The 24864-nt window shown below is 33.0% G+C and overlaps 2 protein-coding genes across 3 annotated transcripts; both read left to right on the top strand.

The window, feature by feature from the left end:
* Positions 1-204: 204 nt before the first annotated feature.
* Bma-dpf-3 (prolyl oligopeptidase family protein) lies at positions 205-5993 on the top strand (the record flags this gene model as incomplete). 2 transcript variants are annotated; one of them, XM_043081008.1, is made up of 16 exons in its annotated part: positions 205-296; positions 529-724; positions 1734-1874; positions 2017-2135; positions 2253-2529; positions 2661-2752; positions 2927-3068; positions 3204-3318; positions 3408-3549; positions 3666-3734; positions 3924-4123; positions 4314-4506; positions 4767-4878; positions 5044-5336; positions 5459-5570; positions 5850-5993. In XM_043081008.1, the coding sequence occupies 16 exons, from the start codon at positions 205-207 to the stop codon at positions 5991-5993; spliced, it is 2439 nt and encodes an 812-aa protein (XP_042936942.1). The 2 variants fall into 2 exon arrangements, with proteins under 2 accessions (XP_042936942.1, XP_042936943.1); XM_043081009.1 differs by lacking the exon at positions 205-296 and having other exon boundaries at positions 536-724.
* Positions 5994-7399: 1406 nt separating this feature from the next.
* Positions 7400-23822, top strand: Bm6285 (uncharacterized protein; the record flags this gene model as incomplete). The annotated part of the gene is made up of 42 exons (XM_043081007.1): positions 7400-7600; positions 7819-7910; positions 8078-8188; positions 10348-10505; positions 10692-10813; positions 10924-11079; positions 11258-11458; positions 11560-11634; positions 11732-11832; positions 11905-12034; positions 12152-12232; positions 12483-12570; positions 12666-12789; positions 12883-12994; positions 13072-13212; positions 13515-13694; positions 13804-13910; positions 14018-14060; positions 14239-14442; positions 14708-14803; positions 14950-15092; positions 15181-15255; positions 15355-15541; positions 15652-15761; positions 16058-16181; positions 16401-16603; positions 16881-17063; positions 17744-17791; positions 17880-18087; positions 18323-18517; positions 18843-19034; positions 19283-19361; positions 20342-20627; positions 21071-21189; positions 21457-21523; positions 21629-21709; positions 21912-22065; positions 22271-22510; positions 22819-22964; positions 23147-23315; positions 23523-23603; positions 23715-23822. 42 exons carry the CDS (start codon positions 7400-7402, stop codon positions 23820-23822), a joined length of 5721 nt encoding a protein of 1906 aa, XP_042936941.1.
* Between the last annotated feature and the right edge of the window lie 1042 nt (positions 23823-24864).

Genomic DNA, 24864 nt, shown 5'->3' with positions numbered 1-24864 from the left:
TTCTTAAACCGTGCCTCATTGTGATTCCGACTCATTGGGATAGTGGGTGAGCATGCAGTCGTCCGGAAATGTCCGAGGAATCGTTGCTACTCTTTCTCCTTCTCCCTCTCCCTCTCTCTCTCTCTCTCTGTCATTTATTACTAAGCGATTCTTTAATTAAAAGGTCAATTGCTTCCTTTCAGGACACACACTAATAGATAGTGCATGATGCCACCTCATGATGAACAATATTTGGTGGAAGAAAAGAGTTGGAGTGAATTGCTTTCACATGCTCGATTATGGCGGAATATTTCAAAGTTATATTTACCATTTCTTTTTTATTATCAGTTAGGAGTTTGTTAACAGTGAAGAAAGTAGATATAAGTTCTCAAGTTTTCAATTCTAAGGCAAAAATAGCAAATGAATTTAAATGTTTATTCTGTGGAAATGTTGAAGAAATATTAAGTTAAAGTTCTGAAGGAGGCATTGTTTTACAGTTTAAACTGAAATTCAATAAGGAATGGAGCACAATCTGTAGAATTTTTGCAGGAAACGAATGAATATGACGCTGCATCATTTTTCACTGTATATTGATCATTCGGGTACGGAACGAATGCTCGCACTAGGTGGATCAGGGCAGTCTCCTCAAGAAACCATCTATACTGCTCCATTAACCCGTTCACCGTTGGTTAGCTCAGTGGCCAAGTTAACTTTATGTCCGTATTTAGACACGAAACCTAGTAAGGTTGGCTTTCATTCTTAAATTATGTAGTCCATTTCGATGATAGAAACTTTTTGCAGATATTGTAGATATGTACCTCACACGTTGACTTTCTTAAAATTAGGCATCATACAAAAGTCCTAGATATCAGATTACTTATGCTTCGCATAACTATGTGCCGAATTTCTCCACTTAACGGCTGCTGTGGAGTTTTTTGCCTTTTTCGCTTTTTTTTTTTAAAATGTTTCTAAAGTAAAAAACTAACGTAGTTGAGATGAAAAATTTTTTCACTAGATGTTTTCTGTCTTATGAATAGTAAAAATTTTTTGTCACCTAATTTTGATATTAGTGGGGGTAAAGTAAAATTAGAGCGAACAAGTGTATATTTTTCAATGTGCGAAAATTTGAAGTTTGTATATCAAGGAACCTAAGATTACCTCTCATTTATGCATTTGCAACAACTATTTTTTAAGCTCATGGATTGCAGAAAGCTGTGAGTTCCACAGTTCCTGTTTGTGCAGCAATTTTATTTTGGGTTCCCAACTTTGAATGTTAATGCTTTTAGCGATTTATAATTTCTGTGAATGATATGGCTTCTGTATTCATTGTTTTTTATTCTGTGCTTGTCTAAGCAATTTTTGTGTATAGGAGCTCAAACTTCAGCAGTAGTGGAGAGTTTCAAAAAACTTATATTTTCTGGTTTAACTTGACATAGATTTTTATGTTACACATTCATGATATCATAAAATTTCAAACAAGAAGCTTTTGAGATATGGAAATCCAAAAATATCTAGTTTAGTGAGTAGTGTTTGACTGTTTATGATGAAACAATGCTGTTTCAAAATATTATAAGGAAAACGGAATGCATAGTTTAAACCTTCGCAGTGTATTAGCTATTGATTGGTATCTTAAGCACTTAAAAATCTTCAAAAATTAGTTTCTGGAAATAATATAATGTATCAATTAACATTTCCAGTTTATTTGCTTAGCTCAAGCATTTTATTAGTCAGGTTTTTTTACTTTTTAATTTCAGGGTGGGCCACCACCTGCTGAATTGGCTGCATTATGTGAAAGACAAAGAACAACCGTTTCATCTGGCATATCGTCATATGACTTTGATCCTACTTCATTCACACTATTGTATTCCGATTCTACCAGTTTGTATCGTATTCAGGTATCGTACTCAGATTATTTCTTTTCTGCCGTTCCTAGTAGTGCTCGAATAATACAATCAAATGGATTTGATGAAATCTGAATTTCTTTTATACCGTTTGCTTCCTAGTTATTTTTCTAATATCATGTTAGTCAATTTTCAGAAGGAAGAAAAAAGCGTAATAGGAAATGGTATAAAGGGTTGTCCTTTGCACGCACAATTATGTCCGGTGGACAACACGCTGGTAGCATTTGTTGCAAATTCCAACGTGCATATTGATTGGTATGTTTCATAAATATTTTTCATTTGTTCAGAAACCTCAGTTTTCCATTCCATTTGTTCAAGAATTTATCAGTTTATGAGAAGTTTAGAAAATCCGCATATGCTCGAATTTTTAAGGAAAGGGGAAGTGATTTATTCATCGTCAACTGGAGATAATATTATAAATGGATGTTCTTCGTTTATTGCCCAAGAGGAGTTGGATCGATTTACAGGAATGTGGTGGTCACCTGGTCCACGAAAAATGCTGCTATATGAACAAGTTGACGAAACAGCTGTTACTAGTTTGCAATTTACTATACCAGGCTGCTCGCCTGCACGACCAATGAAGTATCCCGTTGCTGGGACTGCTAACGCTGTTTCTACATTGCGGTTAATTGTTATCGATGGAAACAAAGTAATTTATTGTTTATTCATTTACATTTTTTATTGAGACTGGTTAGGGGATTTAATCTTTTCCTTTATGAAACCATTAAATTCCAATGAGTTTCTTAACATTTCGTTACCTAATACCCCATTTTTTTTTAGATCACTGATGAAAAACTGGCTGTAGAACTTAAAACAGTTTATCCTTGGTATGAGTACCTAGCACGAGTTGGTTGGTTATCTGATGGAAGCGCGTATGTTTTTGGTTATCTTCGCATATTTTTTTTTCCACATATTGGAACCATTCCACACGGTGTTTTGAATTCATTTTTTTTTTTTTTTTTTTCATATAGAGACGTTTTTTAACAGATTGTTTGCCAGAATTGCGCATAAGACTTTCTGTAATAATCATTTTTAATTATTTTAAGAATTTGGGCTTTGCTGCTCAGTCGACTGCAAGATCGGTATGCATTAGTTTTGATACCACTGAATCTGTTTGGATCACGAGATAATCAAAGTAGTGCGCAAGTAGTGACTTTATTGCAAGAACAGTCAGAAATTTGGTTCAATGTAAGTAAAGTTTTTGGAATTACTTAGCACTTATTATAAATTTGTATAATACTCTGAAGATAATAAAAATATTGTTACTTTATTTTTCATTTGATCATTTTGATTATTCATTTGATGTCAGTATCATTGTTTGAGGTGGATAATTTAACTCGATTTCTAACTCCAGTTGGAGGAATTTTGCAGTTTATTCATGCAAGTGATCGTGATGATTATACTCATTTATTTCACTATACTGCTAAACTTGATGAGGGTAGGATTATTTTTTTAACCGATATTTTATCAACGAAAATTTATCTACTAAATACTTTGTGTTTTTAAATGTTTTGATGCATATTCTAGCTCATGTAACAGCTACATGCTCATCTCGACCAGTAACTGCCGGAGACTGGTCGGTTCTAAAAGAACCCGGTTTATTTGTTGATGAAAAGAGAAAGCATGTTTACTTTGTCGCCAACAAACACCATCCGTCTGACTCCAATTTGTATGTTTCAAATGAAACTTGTACAAGTGATAACTAAGATTTCTAAGTCATCATAGTATGTATGATGTTTTGACAGTTCTCAAAATAAGGTTTTAGTAGTTATATTGTAATTGCAGATGTGTAGTGTGTTACAGCGATTCATCGACAGACTCGAAGATTTTAAGTGGTATCGGCCTTTCATATAGGCATGTTTCTGATTTCGTACTCTCACAATGCTGTGTGAAAATAGCTGTTTCTAAACCCTTTCCTTTGAATAGATGATATTATCTAAATTATCTAGTGATATCTAATTGTCTAGCTTCAAAGCCATTTTCATGCCTGTAGGCTGAAAATTGTTTTGTAAATTGAGAGATTGCATTTCAAATTCCATTCAGATACGAGCGGATGGAATGTGAATTGCAGTTGAATCCGGAAATAGGATTTGTTTGTTGGGAAAGCTCACTGCAAATGCCACCACGATGTGTATTCTATCGATTGCATCACTTAAATGGTGATCGGTTGCCAACAGCAACATTACAACATTTTATTTATTTGCCTCAGCAAAGTCTTGCTAATGAATTAAGCCAAAGGATTGGTTTGTTTTCCACTTTTATGACTGTTTATTTTTTGCCGGTTCGTCTTTGACAGTTTATTTATTTATTTTTTGACTATTGCAATTATTTATTTAAATGTATAAGAACTTATAAGTCAAGGCATTTTCTTAGTTTTAAGAATTTAAATTCACAATTTTTATATAAAAATTCTTGCTAAAAAAAGTATTTTAGAAAATATATGTGTGCCGAAAGTTGCAGTCAAGGATTACCCTGAATTAATCGAATACCAGTCAGAAAATTCTAAACGAAAACACTATGCGCTATTACTGAAGCCATTTGGAGCAATTAGAGGACTTCAATATCCGGTTATTCAACTTGTTTACGGTGGACCCGGGGTGCAACTTGTTCGTAATGCTTGGTCCACGTCAGTTTCGTTTCTCTTTTGTTGCCATCTTAAAACTTAAGCTCATAATAAAACACTAAAACCTAAAGGGCGAAATTATAAAGAAATGTTTATACTTCAAACTCTTTCCGAAGCTTCTCGTAGTATTCAAGCAATATGCTAATGCTTTGTTTCAAAACAAGGTTGCGAGATTAGTGGTTTATTACTTGATAGGAATCTAATCTCTCTATTTTTGTTTTCAAATTGCTTTTTATTGAATTTATAATGTCGTTAATTTTTAGATGGGTTGGATTTCGAAAATTTGCTAGTCTTGGTTATGCAGTGCTTATGGTTGATGGACGAGGTTCATCGAATCGTGGTATTTCATTTGAGGCTGCTCTAAAAAATAAGCTGGTGAGTGAAAAGAGATTAGTAAAGATTCATAATATGAAACTCAAGCTTCATCTTTTACGCTGTAATTTGTGTAATGCTTGAAGAGTTCATAGTTGAAATGAAGTTTTCCTTTGAAACTCACTTTTTTTTTAAGGATTCATTCTTTTCTGACTTATTTTTGTTTAGGGAACTGTGGAAATTGAAGATCAAGTAGAAGGTCTTAGAGAAGTAGCGAAACGAACTGGTGGTTTACTAGACCTCACTCGAGTAGCGATAATGGGTTGGTCTTACGGCGGTTATTTGGCACTGCTCTGCCTCGCTAAAAATCCGAATGTATACAGGGCAGCGATCGCTGGCGGTGCAGTTACATGTTGGAGGCTTTATGATACTGCCTATACAGAACGTTACTTGGGCTTGCCATCTGATCCTATTTATAAAGATTCTTCAGTACTAAGTTATGTTAACCAATTACCGAATGAGTAAGTGTTTCCTGTTTGTTTGCACTACGTTAGTGTAAGCGTTACAATTGCTGATAATCTTTATTTATCACTTCTGTTCACGTTTTAAATCTCGACATGGTGAATGAAAATTTTTATTTTAGAGTTGATCGTTTGCTGATTGTTCATGGTTTAATCGATGAAAATGTACACTTTTCTCATACCGAGCGTCTAATTGAGGCCTTAATAGCAGCTGGCAAGCCACATCGCTTGCAGGTATTTTTTAAAAGTGTTTTAATGGAAAGTCGTCAATCGCGTAGAAACTACTGCGAAAATAGGCAATAGGATTATATTTGCTTTATTAAATAGTTTGTTTATTTATTTTTTATTTGAAGAAAACGCTAAATACAAAACAGCACTACAGTTACAAGTTTCACGCAGTTGGTGATTAAAGCATGAACATTTTGAGGAAATTTGAAACTTTAGTTCACTAATTTTATATTACCATGTTTTTCCCACTAAAAATTTGTTTCCCTTGTTTTTCTATCATTGCAGATTTTTCCATCGGAACGTCACGGTGTACGATCTGTCGAGGCAGGCGAATTTCATGATGCTTCTATGTTATCCTTTTTGTGTCGTGCTCTTGCCGTTGATCGTATACATTCAGATATTACGAAAAATACAGATAAGTCATTCTAGTGAAATTGTAAGTGATTCTCTTTTTTCGTTAACCAGACGTATATTTTTGGTTTTTTTTTTTTTTTTGGGTTAAATAGATCTTTTAATTACATTAGTCTTCGAAAAAAATTAATCCTGAAATTTTAGTTGTTGATAGCTTGTGAGAATGTGATCTTTGTGCATTTTATGTTTGTTTGTATCTTTTTAATGTTTTTTTTAAATGGTTTTGACAGACATCTTTATGTTTTTCACGATTTCAAAGGCAGCTGTTGTTTAAGTTGTTTGTCTTACTAATTTATTACTGTATGCAGTTACAGACTAATGTTTTCAAATTGGAGAATTGAACTGCAATAATTTATAAAATTGTTGCTCTTTGCTTTGAGCGAACTAATCAGTTAAAGATCGGATGTATAAAATAAGTAACAAAGTATTGTTATAACATTATGCTTTACATTCGTCTCTTTTTTGGTAATATGTTTAAGACCTTTTTAAGTTTTTGTTTTATATCGTCTCACTTTCTTATATGCGAAAAGTTTGTGATGTTATGAATACAATGTGTGTAAACTTTCCCGATAATAGTCAGTCAGCTTTTACTAGGCGTTGCATTGCAGATGCAATTTGCATTAACTTCCCTCTTCCGAAATGTTCCCGTTTTACGCCTTAACTTGCTAGAAGTGACTAATTTGACTGAAAGTTCGGAACAGTGACGAATTATCATCCAATATTACTGAAATATATGAAAGTGAATAGCACTGGCTGTTGTAGAACTTTTCGTACATATTTATAGAGAGGCAAAATAGTAAAATTCAACAATGTTGAGATAAAAATGTATCTGAGAAGCCCTGCAATATAGGAATGCTAATCACATCGATTTCTGATGGCTTCGAGTCCCATAGTGTGCTAAAGTGACCAGCTGAATTGCTGGTCGAGTCGCGTTTCACGTTTGCTTTAGTGTAGTGGTAAAGAGGTGGGTTATTAAGTCATATATTGGAGAGGGGGAGAAAGATTTGGATTTGGTTTCTTCTGACATTTAAGGGAAATTGCATAGGTTCAGTTCTTGAATATACTGTGAGGGTACACTGTTTTTTCTCTCACACAATAAAACGAAGTTGATTCCTTAATCCGGTCACTTTGCATTCCTCCGTAATGTATGCATGATGAAAGGAGACTTATGAAGAGATGCACAGCAGTTCGTATGCCCGTAAACCTGATGTTTAGAGAATAGTGCCAGCGAGTAGATACTAAGGCATCCAATTTCAATACTTAAACTTCTGGAAGTTATCAAAATTGTTAAGGGATCTGAAACATAATATGTCATTTCTTCCTTTGATCAAATTTGAATCATTGAGTGTAATGGCTTGTTTACAGTTAGTATTGATACGTTAAGTTTTCAGGTGAAGTTTGATAAGTCTGTTGAACATACTAAGATGTCTACGGACAAATCGTGTTTAGCTCCTGAACAGATCTCGAATGCAGTTTATGAGGAACCTTCGTCATTGTCTGAAAAAAAAGCCAGCAGAAGTCGAGAAAAAGCCAAACAATGGACGTATTATATTGAAACACTTAACCGAACAATTGACTGCATCTATGAAATATGTCACAAGGAACAAACCGTTAATGGATGCAAAGTTTCTAATTTTCTGTCAATCAAATTTATTAATATATAGTTGTTAATTGCGATTTAGAGATTTCCAATAAATGATAAACTTAGTGAAAAATGAGTCATACACAGTCGGAGCCTTAACTGCACTCTGCAAACTTTCTGTGGAATTTGAGAGGGACTGTATATTATTTGAGGACAACCCGAATAATAAACTGTTGGGTTTTTTACATTTTTTCTGCTTAGGAAGCGTTGATGTATCTTTCAAATTCTGTTCGCGATTTTGAATCACTCATCAAAACAATTCAGCTGGAAGTTGGTTGGGATGAAAAAAGCAAGTATGTACTTTTTCCAACTTATATTTCTAGTACACCAATACTTTTTACATTGAATAATCTACCAACAAGTATGGTTTGTACGAACAATGTTGTTTTTGAAATCCATTTGATTTTTATAAATTAATTTATAACTATTCAATCTTCTAATTTCTTTATTTGTCATATAGACGACATGCAGTCGCTTGGGAAATTCGAAAAGCAATATCACCTCCCGGAAAGACAATTGTTGGAGGACCAGATAAAAAGGGTGCTGGTACCCTTATAAATATACTTAAACTGTAAGTCTTTGATTTTCTTTGGCTGAAAATTATATAACCTTCTACTCTGAAAAAGTTTATAGTTATAGGATTTTGTTCACATTCGCAACATATGTTTCAAATCAGAAGTGCAAGCCATATATACAATATTCTCTGATCTGTGCTTGTGTGGTAGGTTAAAACAAAGAATGGAATTTCTCCCAATAGCTAATGATCTATTTGGGTAGGTAGCGATATCATACCTTACAACTTCATTACGCTAGCAAAGAGCAGGGATGGAAAAGTAAAGTAAATTATGAAAGAAAGTAAGCTCTGAAAAAATCTTAATTGAAAAAAGTTTCATATGAAATTGGAGTGTTATGTTCTCTTTTCGTTGTCTAACACCAATCACTATGTCTTTTACATCATCATAACGAACTTCTTTTTTCTTTTTAATTCTCCGCTGGTGATCTTTTTTCGAATTCTTGAAACTTTTGGACGTCATTTTACTCCAATATTCCGAAGTTAGTTCATGTTTGAAACCTTCAAAACATGTTTCATTTTGTAATATGATTTCGATTATACACCAGTAACGGAAAGTGGTTGGATAGGTATCTTTTCACTCGTAAGTATTCGTTATATTTATTATTCTTGTTCAATGAACTTTTATTATGCAAAAAATTGCTTTATGTATATCACATTTTGCGAACAGTTTTTGTTATTAAGGCTTTCTGTAACATCTTGGCGTATGAGAAACTTGGGTGCAAACTAAAAAGTATGAGCTTAAATGTTTGGTAAATTTGCTTTTACAATCTTAAGAAGTTTTGAAATTAAATCTCTGCTTTTATTCAAGTTATTTGAATAAGTGCAGGTTCAACTTAGAAATAAAGTAGAAGTAGCATATGTTTCGTCATCTACGCAATTATGAATTGAAATTTATACCTGCTTTTGAGATTGGAAATTGAACTGCATTTTGGTAGGCTTAGTTACGGTGCTTGCAAGAAGTTGATATTGAAGTCTTTGCATTCTTTTGATATTCGAATAATTTAGTAAAAGCTTTTTGTTTGGTAATATTGATTTTGTCGTGTTACATGTTACTTTAGTATCGGGAAATATTTCAATACAAGTTTGTCTCTTTGAAGTTAAGCATCTTTAAATGCTTTACCATAGAGCAATTTCTTATACAATAGTAATTATCATTGTCCAGACCCAGTCTTTGCCTTGCTATCTCTTTCTTTTTTTGCGGTTGAAAATAACGTGTTTGTTTTCTTGGGAATCCCACTCATCGGTTTTTTTTCCGTGCAATTCTTCTGTTATCTTGAACAACAAAATTCCCATAACTTACTTAGAGTGTGATACAGTTCACGCATAACTTTGGATTGGTTCCTACCACGATTTCTTCGGTTGGTAATTTCATTGCTTGGAATTTAAAATATTACATAAAGAAAAAAAAATTTTTTTTAATATTATAGGAATATTTTAAAGCAATAAGTTTATCCCTAGTTTGGGTCCGTTTACAACGGTGATACGACCTTAACATTCCGTGAGTTCATTGAGATTATTACTTTGCTGAAAATAATCCACTCCTTTTGTATGGGATATTAATACTATGAAAATCATAAAGATCTTCATGAGTGTTTTTCAGCAGAGGTTAGTGTAAAACACTGCTTTTGAGCATCTTCTCTCATATTTGGATAATTATGCGCGTTTTTTTGTGAAGGTACTGATGTCGTTCTGTTTTCGTACATCATCCTTTTTTTCTTTTTGAATTTTGCTACCTAACAGAAATTTTTTGAAAACTTGAAATCTCTAATATTTATTATGTTATAAATAGCTGATTTTGTTATTGATATTTTAAGCGTCTTTTTTGTCATGATACTGTTACTTAGTCGCATTTGATATCGTTTAATTTTGCAATATGAAACTAAACATTTTTTTGTCAAGGCATTTAGCAACTGATGACGTGCTGTTGTATGTAATGCTGTATAGTAAAAAAAGTGTAGCTGTGTAGTGCATTAATGTTCTCGGATTTCATACTTTGAGAAGATCTATAAAAATCTTCATTTTCCACCATCTCGTATTCTTCTTTTCATAAAATTTATATCACTTATTTCTTGAAGCTCGACGAATTGTTATGTACATATAGCTCTATTTTTTAATAATATTTCTTGTATATATGTTATATAATGAGTCCGTTGCAGATCACCAGTTGTTGCGCATGAGGCTGTACAGAGTGCGGAAAAGAAACTGAAAGCCAATTTACCACAACCGGCGCAATCTGTGTTATCTTCAACTACAACAACACTACAGCACAACGAACTATTAGATAAAGACAATCATAAGAAAGGGGTTGAATTAAGTAAGTTTTATTTTTTTGTTTATTTCATTTTATTTCAGTGCATTGCTAATAAATTCACGAAGTCGTAATACATGCCGTTGCATTCTTATTGCACCTACTTTTCAATGATGAAAGTTTATTTTTAAATTTGCAAATGATTCATAGAAATCGAAACTTACTTCCATTACAGCAGTCGTTTTTTTCTAGAGGAAGATCAAGGTGATGATGGATGGCGCTTAGTGACAACACGACATAGGCGACGGAAGAGTATTGAACCCGATTCTATCCCCACTAACAATAAAGAAACGGAACACAGTATTGCAATGACGGTACTTATTTCGAATTTGAAGTTCGGATTCAAATTTGAATGGAAATTCTGTTATTTTCAGCTGATAAAAATTATAATTTAACTGTTGATATTATTATGCATAACGCGCAGGCGTCTTCGAAAAGAACATTTATGAATGTTTATGAGCGTTTGTCAACTGGCATCCTTCGACCTCCGAATTTGTCGACTCGTACGCCATTTCTTTCGGAATCAGGTGGACGAGGCTTAATGTATCCTAGATGTGCTATGGATCTACCGCAAACAAAAGTTAGTTATAAATTTTTACCAAATTCTTCGGTCAGAGTTCCATCAGTCAATGTCATAATTTCTTCTGTCCTACGATATACGTGAAATTCGTTCAAAATTTATTACTAATAGCGAAGTAAAAAGCTGAAAGTCATAGTTTTTGCTCTCTAAATGAATAATAAGGAATATATTGTTTCAGGCGTCTATGGCAAAAGTAGCATATTGTCGGCAGTTATTGTGGAAAAAACATCAGTTGGATTTAGCAGAAAAGATGGAGCGTAGACGTCGCCAAGATTTGCAGAGCGCTCGCAAAACTGGTTCCGTTCCTGCTCTTTCGGCAATTAATTTCGCTGACCCAGATGCTGTTTCACGTAGTGCTACAGCATTTAAAAATCGGAAGGTATTTCTGTTTTATTTCCGGCTTAGTAGTTTTACGCTTTACTTTTTTTAATATTAAACCATTATTGTGGATGTCTTCTTTTTTTTAAATCATCATTTCAGAAAGTATTGAAAAAGAATGGTGCTGCTGGAATAGTGAAGGAACGAAGTACACCGGCAAATTTTGAACGCATAGAGGTAGGTGGTGCATTTCTTTTTCGTTGCTGTTTTGTTAATAACATTCATGATCAGTCCTGTCATATTAAATAAATCAGCTATTTTTGTGATTTTTTAGGAATTACCATCGAAAAATGATGAAGATCGCGAAAATATCCCAGCTGGTTTGGAGGGATCGATTGTCATTCACTCCAGTTCAGATTATTTTACTCACAGCAGGTAGCTGAAGAAAACTAAAGCTTCATATTACATTAAAAAGTTCGTAATATCCGAATAAGAGTTTCATTCAAGATCTGAACCACCATTATCGGAATTGGTGTTGCCTGATGGTATAGACATAGACGATGCATGGAGAGCGATGACAGAAGAAGAGGAATCATTGGTGCAAGAAGAAGAAAGTTTGAAAAAAGAAATCGAAGAGGTATGAAATCGAAGAAATATTGAATTGTGTTCTTATTGGCAATTTTCACTTTTTTACGCAAAACAATTTGTTCCATTTTGCAAACTGTTCAATCCAGTGGACTAAAAGTTAGTATAGGAAGAAAGTATTTCTATTGATGAAGAGCTGGAACGACAAGTAGCTGCTGAAGCTGCAGCATTGGAACAATTGGAAACCGAGGTAGTTTTATTTAATTATCTTATTTTGAATTTATCTAATTATTTTGAATATATTATAATCAGTTTAAGTCTTGCTACATTATAGTTGTAGTGTAACTCGCTTTGCTGAATTGCTTCCTCGAATGAGTCCTTGTGGATTGCTTTGAAATTATGAATAAAACAAAGCTCCCTTGCTATGATCTGTAAAACTTCTAAAAAGATACTGAGCGTAGAAAAAAAAAATTTCATTTTTGTGTAGACAACGTTTTTAGCATAAATGTGAGGAAACTGCTGAGGCAGAATCATGCAATAACAAAAAAACTCCAATGACATGGCAAGATGTCGTCAACAACTGGAAACGTTTGTTTTTATTTGCTTCAGTTTCTTCTTGCATTTTTTCTTATTTTCCGTTTGTTAGTTCTTTTTTTTTTCTCTGATATTTGCTCAATTCATAGGGGAAATGGAGGAATATGCATCTATAAGTTGGGGCGAAATCGTGGAACAAGAAATCACTCGTTATCGTAAGCCGGGAGAATTTGTTGAAAGGCATGAAAAATTATCTTCACCAAGCAGGAAAAGGTGAATTAATGTTTTTGAAATCATTAATTTCTGAAATATATTTCTTTTTAATTTTCAGTTCTATCTTCTGGATCCTTATAGTTTTGTTTCAAGAAACACTGAAAATACGACAGAACGACACAAGGAACGGCAAAGAAGAGCTGAAGAATTACGCCAAATGTTGCAAAAGCAGAAAGCTGAGCGGCTGAAAGAACTGTCCAATAAGGTTGGTATATATTTTGATAAAGTTGATGTGATTTGTTATAAAGTTACAAATGAAATTTTCCTCCATTAAAATTATAGGTGGAAGAAGTGAGACGAAAAAGAGCTGAACTGAGTGAACGAAAACTTGAGCACTTACAGATGCGAATGGCGAAGGCTGAAGAAAATCGTCAGAAAAATATTGAAGAAAAAGTGAAAAAAGCACGCGACGATGACGTCAAGGTTGGATAATGTTTTAAAGTTTAGAATTTCGTATATTTTTACAATTCAGATGATTGAATGTTACTTGCTTTTTTAAAGATTATAACTTAAAAGATTATAATTATTTCTTCTAAGTTGTGATATCAGAATTTTTAACTGTAAGCAAAAGTTCTAAGGAAGGGATTGGAAAACTTAAGGCTTTTATGAAATTATATCTTTCCTTCTACTTTTTGGATTTGGTTATGTTCATTTTCCAAATGTTTAAAGAGATTCTTTAATTTTAAATGATATTAAAATATGAAAAGATGAAATGCGTTTTGTAGGTTATGGAGGTGCAGTTCATCAATACAATAGGAGCAGATAATATGCGACATGATGTTATGATTCGTAGCCAGGAATGGGAACAGAGAGTACAGACGATTGCAAACGAACGCGCTAGAAAAAATGAGGAAAAAGCTGCTAAAGAAGCTGCAGCAGAAGAACGGCGAAAAATCGCAGCAAATGTAATATTTTTACAAATGTAATCAATTTTTTAAAATTCACTTTAGGCGATAAAAAGATTGAATGCAGAATAGAGAATCATCGAATGCATGCGTAATTTCAATCGTTTAGCAAAGAAGACAAAAAATGCGCGAAAAATTCGAGAAGCATGAGCTGTTCGAAGCGCAACGTAACGAACAGGAAAGGGAAAGAAGTGAAGCCGTTCGAGAAAGGAATAAGTAATGTTTCTTACACAGAAATGTTTAAATATTGCCTAGATTGGATTTTTACTTATATTTTTTAAATCACTAATTCATAACACCAGGAATTCTTATCATTGCTTTAGGCAGTTGAATGAGCGGGTCGCGGAAAAGAAAGCAACGGATGCTGTTGAAAGTGCAAAGTTAATGAAGAAGATCCAAAAAAAGATTAATACTTTTTTATTTTAAATAATTGACATATCCTGGATTTTAATACATTCTCATATGTATATATAATTTAACTACAGAATAGAGACGAAATTGGACGAAATGGATAACAGAAAAATTTGTGATCTTCATTTTTCAGCAGGAAGAAACACGTCGTCGTTATGAAAATACTCTGACACAAGTGAAACATCGTGCTGTTGAACTAAGTAGTCCAAGACCGACGGAGTCAGTAGCTTCTTTGGCTGACTTTAGTCAGATACCTTCAGAAACTCTGTATGTTTCAATGCTCGAAGGTATGAGTGGTGGTGGGAGCTCGAAAAAATGCAAACTTTGCGACACTCCGGTTAGTTTTTTCTGTTTTTCGAAGAATACTTTGATATTTCGTGAAAATTTGAACAGAGGCAGATATATGAAATGAATTTAGCTGTGTCCTTCCAATGTTCAGAAGGATAAAAGTTGCGATGTCTTCCTGCTCTCCATAGATTTCCAAATAGAAATTCTTTCTTAGTTTGTTTCTAAAGTTTGTGGTATTTCAGTCCTTATTGATTTCTCTATTTAAATTTACACTATAGTGAATAAGCTGAACTCGCTTATACTCAGTATTTCAGCTTGACAGTGACTTTTTCATCATATCACATTTTCTAAGCGCTTCTCACTTATCGAAGGCAAACATTAACATCAAAGAGCTAAATTATGATTGTTTGGTATGCAAATTTCTTAAATTTCTTTATAGTGTGATCTGTAGAAGATTAGTTCTGCCTCTTAAAAAAAAAAAAAGAAAAAAAATTTTCGAACTCAAGACTTGTAAATCTGAAGCTAATTGAGCTTCAGTTATTTGGCCATTTTCTAGAAAACACAAATTGATCAGAATGCTGAAGATGTTTGTGTCGAGGCAACCAGACAGCTTTCTTTAGGAGGCGAAAGTGAACTTTCGAAACAAAGTACAAGTACTAAGAAACGTCGGACCCGTCTTCGACAGAAGATCCAGACAAGGTAGGTAAAAAGATAATTTATAATTAGCTCAATTTTTTTTTTTTTTTCAAGCTAAACTTCGAGTGATATTTTTACATCTAATTTGCAGGGCTAAAGAGTACGATAAGATAATTGGACAGAGTGATTTATCTGATGCTTACCGAACTTCTTCCGGAAAGACGAGGTATTCTAATTAAATGAGGTTTTTATTACAGTTTCTAATAAGTTAATTAAACCAAACTGTATATATTTCCGGTAAAAAATAGAATTTTAATTGTTATAGTATTGATCGGCCTCTTCGGGATATCGCAAAAGTGTTAAAAGCAACTTTGGGGGAGGATGCAATTAAAGATCGCTGCAGTGGATTGGTGAAGGAGTCATTTCAAAATAAAGTTTATCCAAGCACTGATTTACATATCCTTGAGAGGTCATTGTCCGAAATTCTACGAGCATTGCGAGCATCCGATACCGTATGTTTCTTAATTTTTTTCTGGGCTCAAAAAAGAAATTAAGTTTTTCTTGGTTTGATCTAACTAAATTAAATTTTAACTTTTTTATATTCTGACTTCTCTAATTTCAGCTGCAAAAACGTGAAATGCTTTTGAAAACAGTAGTTCAGAATGATTTTATAGATATTTTGACGGCATTGATATCTTGTGCAACTAATGGTGACACAATTATACCTTCCAGGTTGTAATTTACAATCATTTGACTCAAAGTTTTGCTTTTACTATCGTTAAATGAAGTGCGTAATGTATTGATTCAGAGAGACAGTGTTTTAATGGAGTGAGTAAATGTTTTTTTCCTAAATCTCTATTAGCTTATTCGTTCACTGCATTACTTTTTGAGAGGATGCATGATGTTGTAGCTTGTCATTTTTCTTTTTGCTGAATTTCGGAATAGTTTTACAGCATTGTTGTGTTTCATAGGTTGAAAGTCCTGTAGATTCGTGTCGTTATTGTTTTTATTGTGTTTGTAACTTACAGAACATATTGTAAAGCTTTGTCCACCTTTGGAGAGCTTGTTACCATCGATAAATTTATTGCTTCAAAGTTCTTTTTCTCCAACCGCGTCTTTGCACTGTTAGATGCATATTGCATCAAGTCTAAAGTAGGTTGTTTATAAATTATTGTTTTTCTTAATCGTATTGGTGGCTATAATTATGCTTTATATGCATTAGAAATTTGCTTTCAACCATTGCATTGATGCTATATATCATCAAAGTAATGCTCTTGTAATTTTTAAGCTCGACCCCAGAGTCACTATCTAATGTTTTTGAGTTAATTATAAGATTTCGTATTCAGTACTTACATAATTTTTGTTTTGCAGTCAATGGTTTGGCGATTTCTAAAAGAGTCGCACATGCCGACTAACGATGGATCTTACCGACTTTTAATTGAATGTGTTATGTTGTGTTCGACGTTTTTACGTGTCATGAACTCTTTGTATACAAAAGTCAAAGGGGAAATTTCAAGTAGTGCAGTCGTATTTGGCATCACAGATGATGATATATACGTAAAACAGCTACTGAGGTTTTGTTTTTATAGCTTTCAACTTTTTGATTTCTATGTTTGTGTAATTTTCATTCCATAAAAATATTTCAATATACGTAGATTTCCACATCATTTGAACAACCTGAACATAATGACCCTGTTTATTATAACAATAAACAATAAACAGGGTCATTATGTTACGTAGCCAAATTTAGAGTTTCTTCAGCTACACCAAACATCAGTTTACTTCATTGTTTTTAAGTTTTTATACCCGAAAAAAACAGCTTGTGCACTAACTAATGCTTTAATTTTGTAGCTTAATTAATTTGGATGGCTATGGAGATACTCTTTTGTTCCTGATCAAACAGACAGGCATGATCGATGCATTACCTTGGTCAGTTCAACTTGATTCTAACGCAGTTGCGATACCTATCATGGTTTACACTGATATAATTTTGGAAGTTGGTGAAATACTTTATCTGCTAGGATGTAAAAAAAGGTTTGCTGGTTAACGTTTTTTCGGAAACTTGATTTATTACTCCTTTTTTGGAATGTGTTTTAGTATTTCGCGCTATTTGGATTTGCCTAATGACCTTATTTGGTTAGAAAACTTTTCAAAAATGGAAATATTTACCTCGAAAAAGTGGAAGTATTTACGAATTTCCATCTTATATTGCATTTAGAAGGATTCCTTATGTATATATTCATTCAATGCATTTTATGATTATATGATGTAGTGTCTTTAAAATCACTACTTACGACCGCTGAATAAAAAAGGAAAAAACTTGTAACTGAGTCGACTGTACCTTAGATATGCAAGTTAAAAATGTTTCCTTTTGATTATATTCGTTTTGAAAGAAGTTCCGTTTGAAGTTCTAAGATCAAAACCAGTTTAAGATGTTCTTTTATTTTCAGTTCATTGAATTTCCAATGTTTTAAAGAGTTGTAGATGTGCAAATGTTTGTAATTTTTCTAGCACTTTAGACGGTATCGTCTTTAGTTGTCTTGATGGACTAGAGCTAACCAATTTGTTATTCCCTATCATTGCAACCATTGCAGTGTTGATACGAATGATATTCCCAACTACTGCAACGTTTATAAGTTCATAAGTTTCTCTTTCAGTCTACAGTAAACTCAAATGTTTCTTCTGACTAGACCTTATCACTTACTATGTTTTAGAAGGAATGAAGCAGAAGGAATACTGTCTGAAAAATCGTCACTAATAACGTAAGTTTGCTGAAAGTACTTTGAAGTTTTATAATGAGCTAGCGATTAATAAAATTCTGCCAGAAATTTCTGCTATTTTATTTTGCAGTAGTTTGGCTCCCGCGGCAATTCAGCAGTTCGCAGTTCGAATTTATTCGATAATATCGTCAAACTACAATTCATCAGCTACAACAGCCAGAGTATCTGTTATATCGATAGGAAATCATCGTGAAGAAATTGACGTTACTCAATTGCTAACAACATCTCTATTCCAACTCTGGTTTTTTCTTTTAAAAAAAGAACCGTATGAAGCGATCGTATGTATTTTGTTAATTTTTGATACTAAAATATTTTGCACTTTTTATAGCGCAGTAGCTTTATTACTCCTTACTTAGATTGCAGATGAAACTTTGTAGATTTTTGTTGCCATAAGGATTTTGAACGCTTTTAAAGTGGTTTTGTTCGCTAAATCTTGTTAGTCATAATTCATAATAGAAATGACAAAAAATATCATTTTTCCTTGTTTTCTGTGAATTTGTTTCTTCTCTGCAGAAATGTCTCGAGGACAGTGAGCTTTGTTTACGATTAATGCACATTACTATGACAATGGTGGCTCAAACTGAGAAAGTTATTTTCGCAAATACGGATTCGTCAAAATCGAAAGCTACGGATCAGCGTATTAAAAATTTTCTTCATTTTCTCATTGAAGTTATTGGTTATTTTGCCACTGCCAGTGAACGTGCTAAAGTGAGTTTTCCCAGACTGCTTGATCCAAATATTTGAACCAGTCTTGGAAATTTGAACGCAGTTCAATCAAAAAGGGTATCATGCACCCTAGAGATTTGTTTAAAAAATTATTCATAGTCATAGTATCGAGGGCATGTTTATTTCTTTTATTGGATGCATTTGAAACAAAACATTTTGATGATTTCTTGGTTTGGAATAAAATTCGTCATGAAACATATTTGTTTAGTGTTATGAAATCAGTAGTCTACATTAAGTTTCCAGATTTGCAAGAATGCCTGATAAAAATGAGAATCAGTTGCGTCCGAAATCCATCTATGTTTTGCAGATGTTTTGCGTATTTGGCTGGCAGCGTTCATTATTAATGCAGCTTGCTTCTCTACCATTGGGATATTTTTCAAATCGTGAACTAATGGCAATACTAATACCAACTCTTATTGCTATATGCTATCAAAATCCCATGGCGATCGATTTAATCAAACCATCACTCAGTGCAGAAACTTTTGCGGTATATCTCGAAGTTAGTTTTCGGTTTCGAATAGCAAAGTACTACATTTTTGAACGAATTCGTCAGGTTATTTCTGAATAATTTCAAAGCTGTAGGTCAACATACTTCAATTTCAGTGAGACTAATACGTGTGCCAGCACATTTACCGTGAATATAAGAATGGAGTCAGTCGTTTCTTCCAGAATAACGGATGAATTTAAATTCATTAGAGAAACTGAGAAATTTCTCATTATGCGCTATTGAAGACAATTAAATTTCAGGCTGCTCAGGATGAGCAATTCCCTGAACCAGCACGGTTTCCAAGAAAGTTTTGGTCGGATGCAATAGAGTATTTTAGAAGTTGTTAAACGTTGTAGCAAAAATTTTATAAAAGCGTATCGGGTACTGAAAATTGAATTGCTGCAAATTGTCAGGTGAAAAAATTGATGCATGTAAAGTTTTAGCATATAATATGTTTTTAACTAATTTGTTTACTGAATATTGTGCACTTGCTACTTTCCTTCGGCTCTGTATTGAACCCAATTTATTTAATGTTGTGTTATGTTTGTGTTATGCTTAGTCATTTTCTTCAATCATTTTACACTTGTTAGTAAACCAGCAACAAATTCTATTTTGCGTTGTAGAAACTGCTCTTTCAGTATATCCGGCTTATTCAGTTTCTTTTTTTTTTTCCATAATCTATTCAATTTTTGATTTAAGAACAAAAAAAAAAAAGAAAAAAGAAATGAATGTATTGAAAAATGAATGTTTTTCATGTTTGGTTGTCGTACAGTATTACTTTAATCCAATCAATAATGACACTAATGTTACATAATCTTTTGTTATTTTTTTTTACTTCTTATCTTAAAATGGTCATGTTTTCGTGTATAGTCGCACAGGTTGTCATTTGATTTTTTTGAAACATTGATGGTAACTAATTTACATTCAGATATGGATTATGAACAAGAGGCAGCATGAATGGTATCGTCATTTATGATTTTATTGGGACTTGGGCTTTGGTTCGATATTAGATTTAAAAAAATTGGAAATTGATGTATTCGTGAAAATCACATTTCTAACTAAAAAATGGGTCATGAAAACTATGCGAAATTTCTGTAAATTAAAATCTTTGCGAACTTGACAAATAAAAAATTTTTTGGATTGGTGCTAGAATTTTGATAATTGAAAGTGTTTTCTTCTGCACTTGCATTTGCGATCTGAATATGGATGTCTTATGTCGGTTTTGTTTTTAAATGAGTTTAAGACAAACTATTCCTTCTATCTTGCATTTCGGGTAGACGACAACGAGTTTATTATTGGTTTATTATAATAACTTGCAGATTGTTACATGTATGAGGCGAAATTTTTGGATATCACTGATCAGAGGGCGAAGGAGCTGGATATTGAGTGGTTCGAGTCGTTTCGCCGATGTACTGTGTTGAGTGCTTTTGGTTCATATATGGATAGTTTCGAAGTGAAACAGCTACGTTCATTCATGCGGTCAATATTTGAAGCTATATTAAAAAATTATAAAGACGATGCAGACTTCGAAATAAGTGCTGAGGAAAAGAAACGGAGCAAGTTGCTGATGCAGTGCCTTGTAAATGCTGGAAATTGTTCGGAAAAGTAAATATATTTTATTGGTATTCGGAGTAACGGTTTACACTGTTTAATCGAAAAGGTAGCGTAGTAGACAGGATTTGAAGTTTGACATCAGTTTGACATCACATTCTGCAAAATTAGGATGAACATGAAGCCTTTTGCACATTGTGTCGCAATCGTAAAATGCATACTTTTTTCTCATTCTTTGATGTTAGAAAAGCTGAATTGGTAGTCGTTTAATGACTGCTTCTCTGGTCTTGGCTCAGAAATGCAGTAGATTTAGTTTTTTTTCAAGCGAAACTTTATAATTCTAGTTACATTTGTTTTATTTGATCAGCAACTATTAAAATGGTAAAAATTATTAGAATTAGACGTCAAACATGCATCGTTAATCGAGCTTGCTCAACAAAGAAAATTCTTCAACGAATATATTTTTTTCTGAATAATCCTAATATAATTTAATTCAGTCTTCGTTCATGTGCTGATGAGTATTCAGAAGACTGTCTCCGAAGATTACTAAAATTGGATTGGTTACAAAGTGAAACGTTTGCTGCCATGATTAATTTTTCAAAGCCTGAAAATGGCGGTAATAATTTATCACAATTACTCCATACACTCAGGCGTCATTCTATATTAAAATTATAATCATTTTAAAATCAAAAACTGTCTTTTAATATTTATGGTATTTCTTCGCATTAGGCTCATTAAATCAAAAGTCTAAGAAATTAGTTGAAGAACTACATATGCTTTCTGTTATGTCATTCCGTTGCAAAATTATCGAGTACATTGTATGTGGTTGCAGTTAAGTTTCAAGGATTTTAAATCCGTTGTAATTTAATAAACTTTTTTGCAGAGATATACTACCAGCTCGCATTTGAATGTAGTATCTTATGGAACCAAGTTTGCAGTGACATAAAAAGGTATGTATGTTAAAGAAAAAGGTCTGAGGAGTTTACGGTAAAGCTCAAAATTCTAATTTCATGATTTAATTTCTGCATATTACTGTATGTTACATGATTTTTTAGATTAGAGAACAACGAAATGGTGTCAGAGAATGGTAGTGAATCTCAAAATTGTGATGCCCTGGCAAAAGCTTATGATAAAAGGTTGATCATTGTGATTTGACTCGCATTGGTGGGAGTTTAATGTATAACACAGTTTAATTATATTATAGGGATGTTCCGTGTATAATTTATTGACTGAAAATAGAGTTTCTAAAAATTTGATAGATTTTTAGAACAAGTTATGAAATTCATCGCAGAACAGTTGTGTTTTGTCATCTTAGAATTGTTAGATTTATAAATGCAGATCCTGGTTATTAGCAGTATTTGCCAAGTATTTGGAATTTAATGATAACTTTCTCACTGTGTGTGGTGAAATCATTGAACCATCTTCTGCTGATACATTTATTGACATTATCGATACTGTGATAGAATTTGGTAAGAACGGTTGTAATGTCAAGGTTATTTTTGTCCTTATTTCTTTTATATTCTATCCATTATGTATTTGCACGCAAAATTTTACATTTTTTACGGTAATTTTGAAGACCCTTCCAACCAAAATGAAATCAATAGGCGTGTCTTTCATACCCTGCAGTTTTAATAATGTGGTCATATTTGCAGATCTTATTGATATTCAATTATGCATACTTTATACTTTTATTTTAGCTTGCTGCTGGAAATGTAAGATATGTATTAATATTCTTGGAGAAGGCACTAAGGAAATTTGGCACGTTTGAAAAAGATAGTAAAATGGAAGAATACAAAGGGATGAACAACTTTAATAGCATCTTCCGCATTCATGTTTTGCTGGAAATGATTTTGGAATTGGTTTCAGTGAAAGAATATCAGTCAATATTTAAAACAGATTTAACAACTGCGAAATTAATTCTTCATATAATTGAGGGGGTTTGTTAATCATCTCTAAACTGATTTTATGTGTGGTTTTAATTTTATTGAAGTAATTACTTTAATGGATTAAGGATGCATGAGTTTGGATCAAGCAAAGAATGAAAGATCAGAATTTCGGCAAGGATGAAAGTTTTAAGAAAATCTCTGGCGGGCTTTCAGTAAGAACGAAAATTGAGTTTCAGTTCTTCCTAATAAAAGCATCACTGTTGGTCATGCGGCTAAATCGTCTAGCGATTTTGGATTACATGAAAAAAGGAAATAACGCATTTATTAAGTTAATTACTTAAGTATTTTAAGTTTTTCAGATACTGCACTATGATTTTATCAAATACCAAAGTGAAACATGCAGTTCGAAATCCCAAGAAAAATTCAGCGATCGACCTGGATTTAAGTTGTTACCAAGAAGTGCAGCTAATATAGGCTATGTCTATAATTTAGCTATAGCTTTAAGGTTATTCTTCTTTTAATCTACTAAATATCGTGATGATCGTTTCGACTGAACATTAATCACATTAGTATGAAATTAATCTTTGTTATAGTTCCTACGGTATCACTGGTTGGCATTGTATATGTAGATTGTCCTTTTTTTTTCATAAGAAATGCTTTAAAATTACGAAAGATGTTATAATTCAGCACATTTGGTAATGTAAAGCTGATTGAAACCATGAAATTGTCGTGCCTGGAATTAATTGGCATTCTATGTCACGAAAATGATATGATACGTGAATACTTTGGAGCAAATGATAGCATCTCATTGCTGTTAAATTGCATGTGCATACGCGATGACCATAATCCGACTGGGGTTTGTGATTGTTGGGTATTTATTTTTTTTTCTTTGAAAAATTTTTTTCCTGAGTTCTTTGTTTAGGGGAATGGGTTGAGCTATTGCATCCACTTCATATTTTATTACACTTGATTTATTTCTTAACAAAATGAAAACCCACAACAAACTGTAAGAAATGAAATTTGCAAAATATAAGGATAAAAAAGTCATGATTTGTGGTTTCAGAGACTTTATGCAATTTCTGCTCTGCGACATTTGGTTTTAGGCTATTCACCAAATCAGTTACGACTTGCTCAACTTTCAGAGGTAGAACTTCTCTATTTGTTATGTGTATGTCTATATTATAGAATGTAAACTTTTGATTTCGTGTTGTTTTATACAGAAATTTTTGAATTTCTAACGTTTTTTCCATTACAGGAACCATCAGCAATTATAGAACGAGATGGTTTGTTGAGAGAATTAGGTTTGTGTGCTGTGTATGACCAGGAAACAAAGAAGATTCGACTTAAACCAGTACCACGATAACCAGAAGGAATATTTCTTTTTACAGTGGAACATTGACTTGATATGAGATGGAATGTAGAAAGGAAAAGATGATACGGTATCGTTGTTGAGGCAGGATGTTAAGGCTGATCTATTTTGTCGCTGAAATGTTTTGAAATCAATGAAGACTTTAAAATAAAAACATGTGTATGTATAAACTTGGTTATACTAGTTCCGCTTACTTATATTTGGTATTGATAGAAAAGGAATTACTCAACCACTGCTATGCAAGTGCTTTGGAAAAGTGCTGACTTTTGATATAAACATTCTGAAATTTCTTTCAAAGCGATTGTCTGTTTTGAGCATTCAACAGCACATAAAATTTGTGTGTGCTGTACAACATATCTCACATATAACAACTCTGCGGATGGTTGGTTGCTCGATAAGTGCAAGGACAAATCAGATAGGAAGGCTGATTACTTTTTAAACGGAGAAAGAGAGTATTCTGGAAAGTATTCGAGATTCTAGAATGGGGATTCTGCATAAGTTTGTTGTAGATTTGATTAACTAGATCCTTCCACCAGCAAAGGCTGAAATTTAACCTTCGATTCCGTTTATTAGTAATTTTGCGCCAGATTTGTATGTGGAGGCGTGGTCTTACTATATGCTTAATATTATACGAAGACTTTGGGCATAGAATATTTAGCAAATTTAGCAGAATAGCAAATTGACAAGAATATCAATAAATTTCGTTGTGTTGTTGAGTACTTTGTAATTCATTTCAGTGGTTAGTTCCAAGTTATTGATTCCTTCTCACTATCAGCCCAATATGTTATTTTCGTTATGAGGGAAGCAAGACTGATATAAACGAGTAGGGTGGACAGGAGCTGAGGTTGTGAAATGTTATGTGTACACATCTATACTAACTATTAAACAGTAATTGTGAAGATGACACTCACATTATATTTAAACAAATGTTAGCTAATAATTCTAAAGTTGCAACATTCATCATTCATTTCTCTGTTTGGAACGATATAAGACTGAATACTATCGTAACAACTAGTCTAAGTTAAGAAATCACTAT

Source organism: Brugia malayi, assembly GCF_000002995.4.
Source record: "Brugia malayi strain FR3 genome assembly, contig: Bm_v4_Chr3_scaffold_001, whole genome shotgun sequence".
Classification (NCBI taxonomy): Eukaryota; Metazoa; Nematoda; class Chromadorea; order Rhabditida; family Onchocercidae; genus Brugia; species Brugia malayi.
The sequence above is the reverse complement of the archived record's forward strand: the minus strand, read 5'-3'. Positions and strand labels throughout refer to the sequence as shown.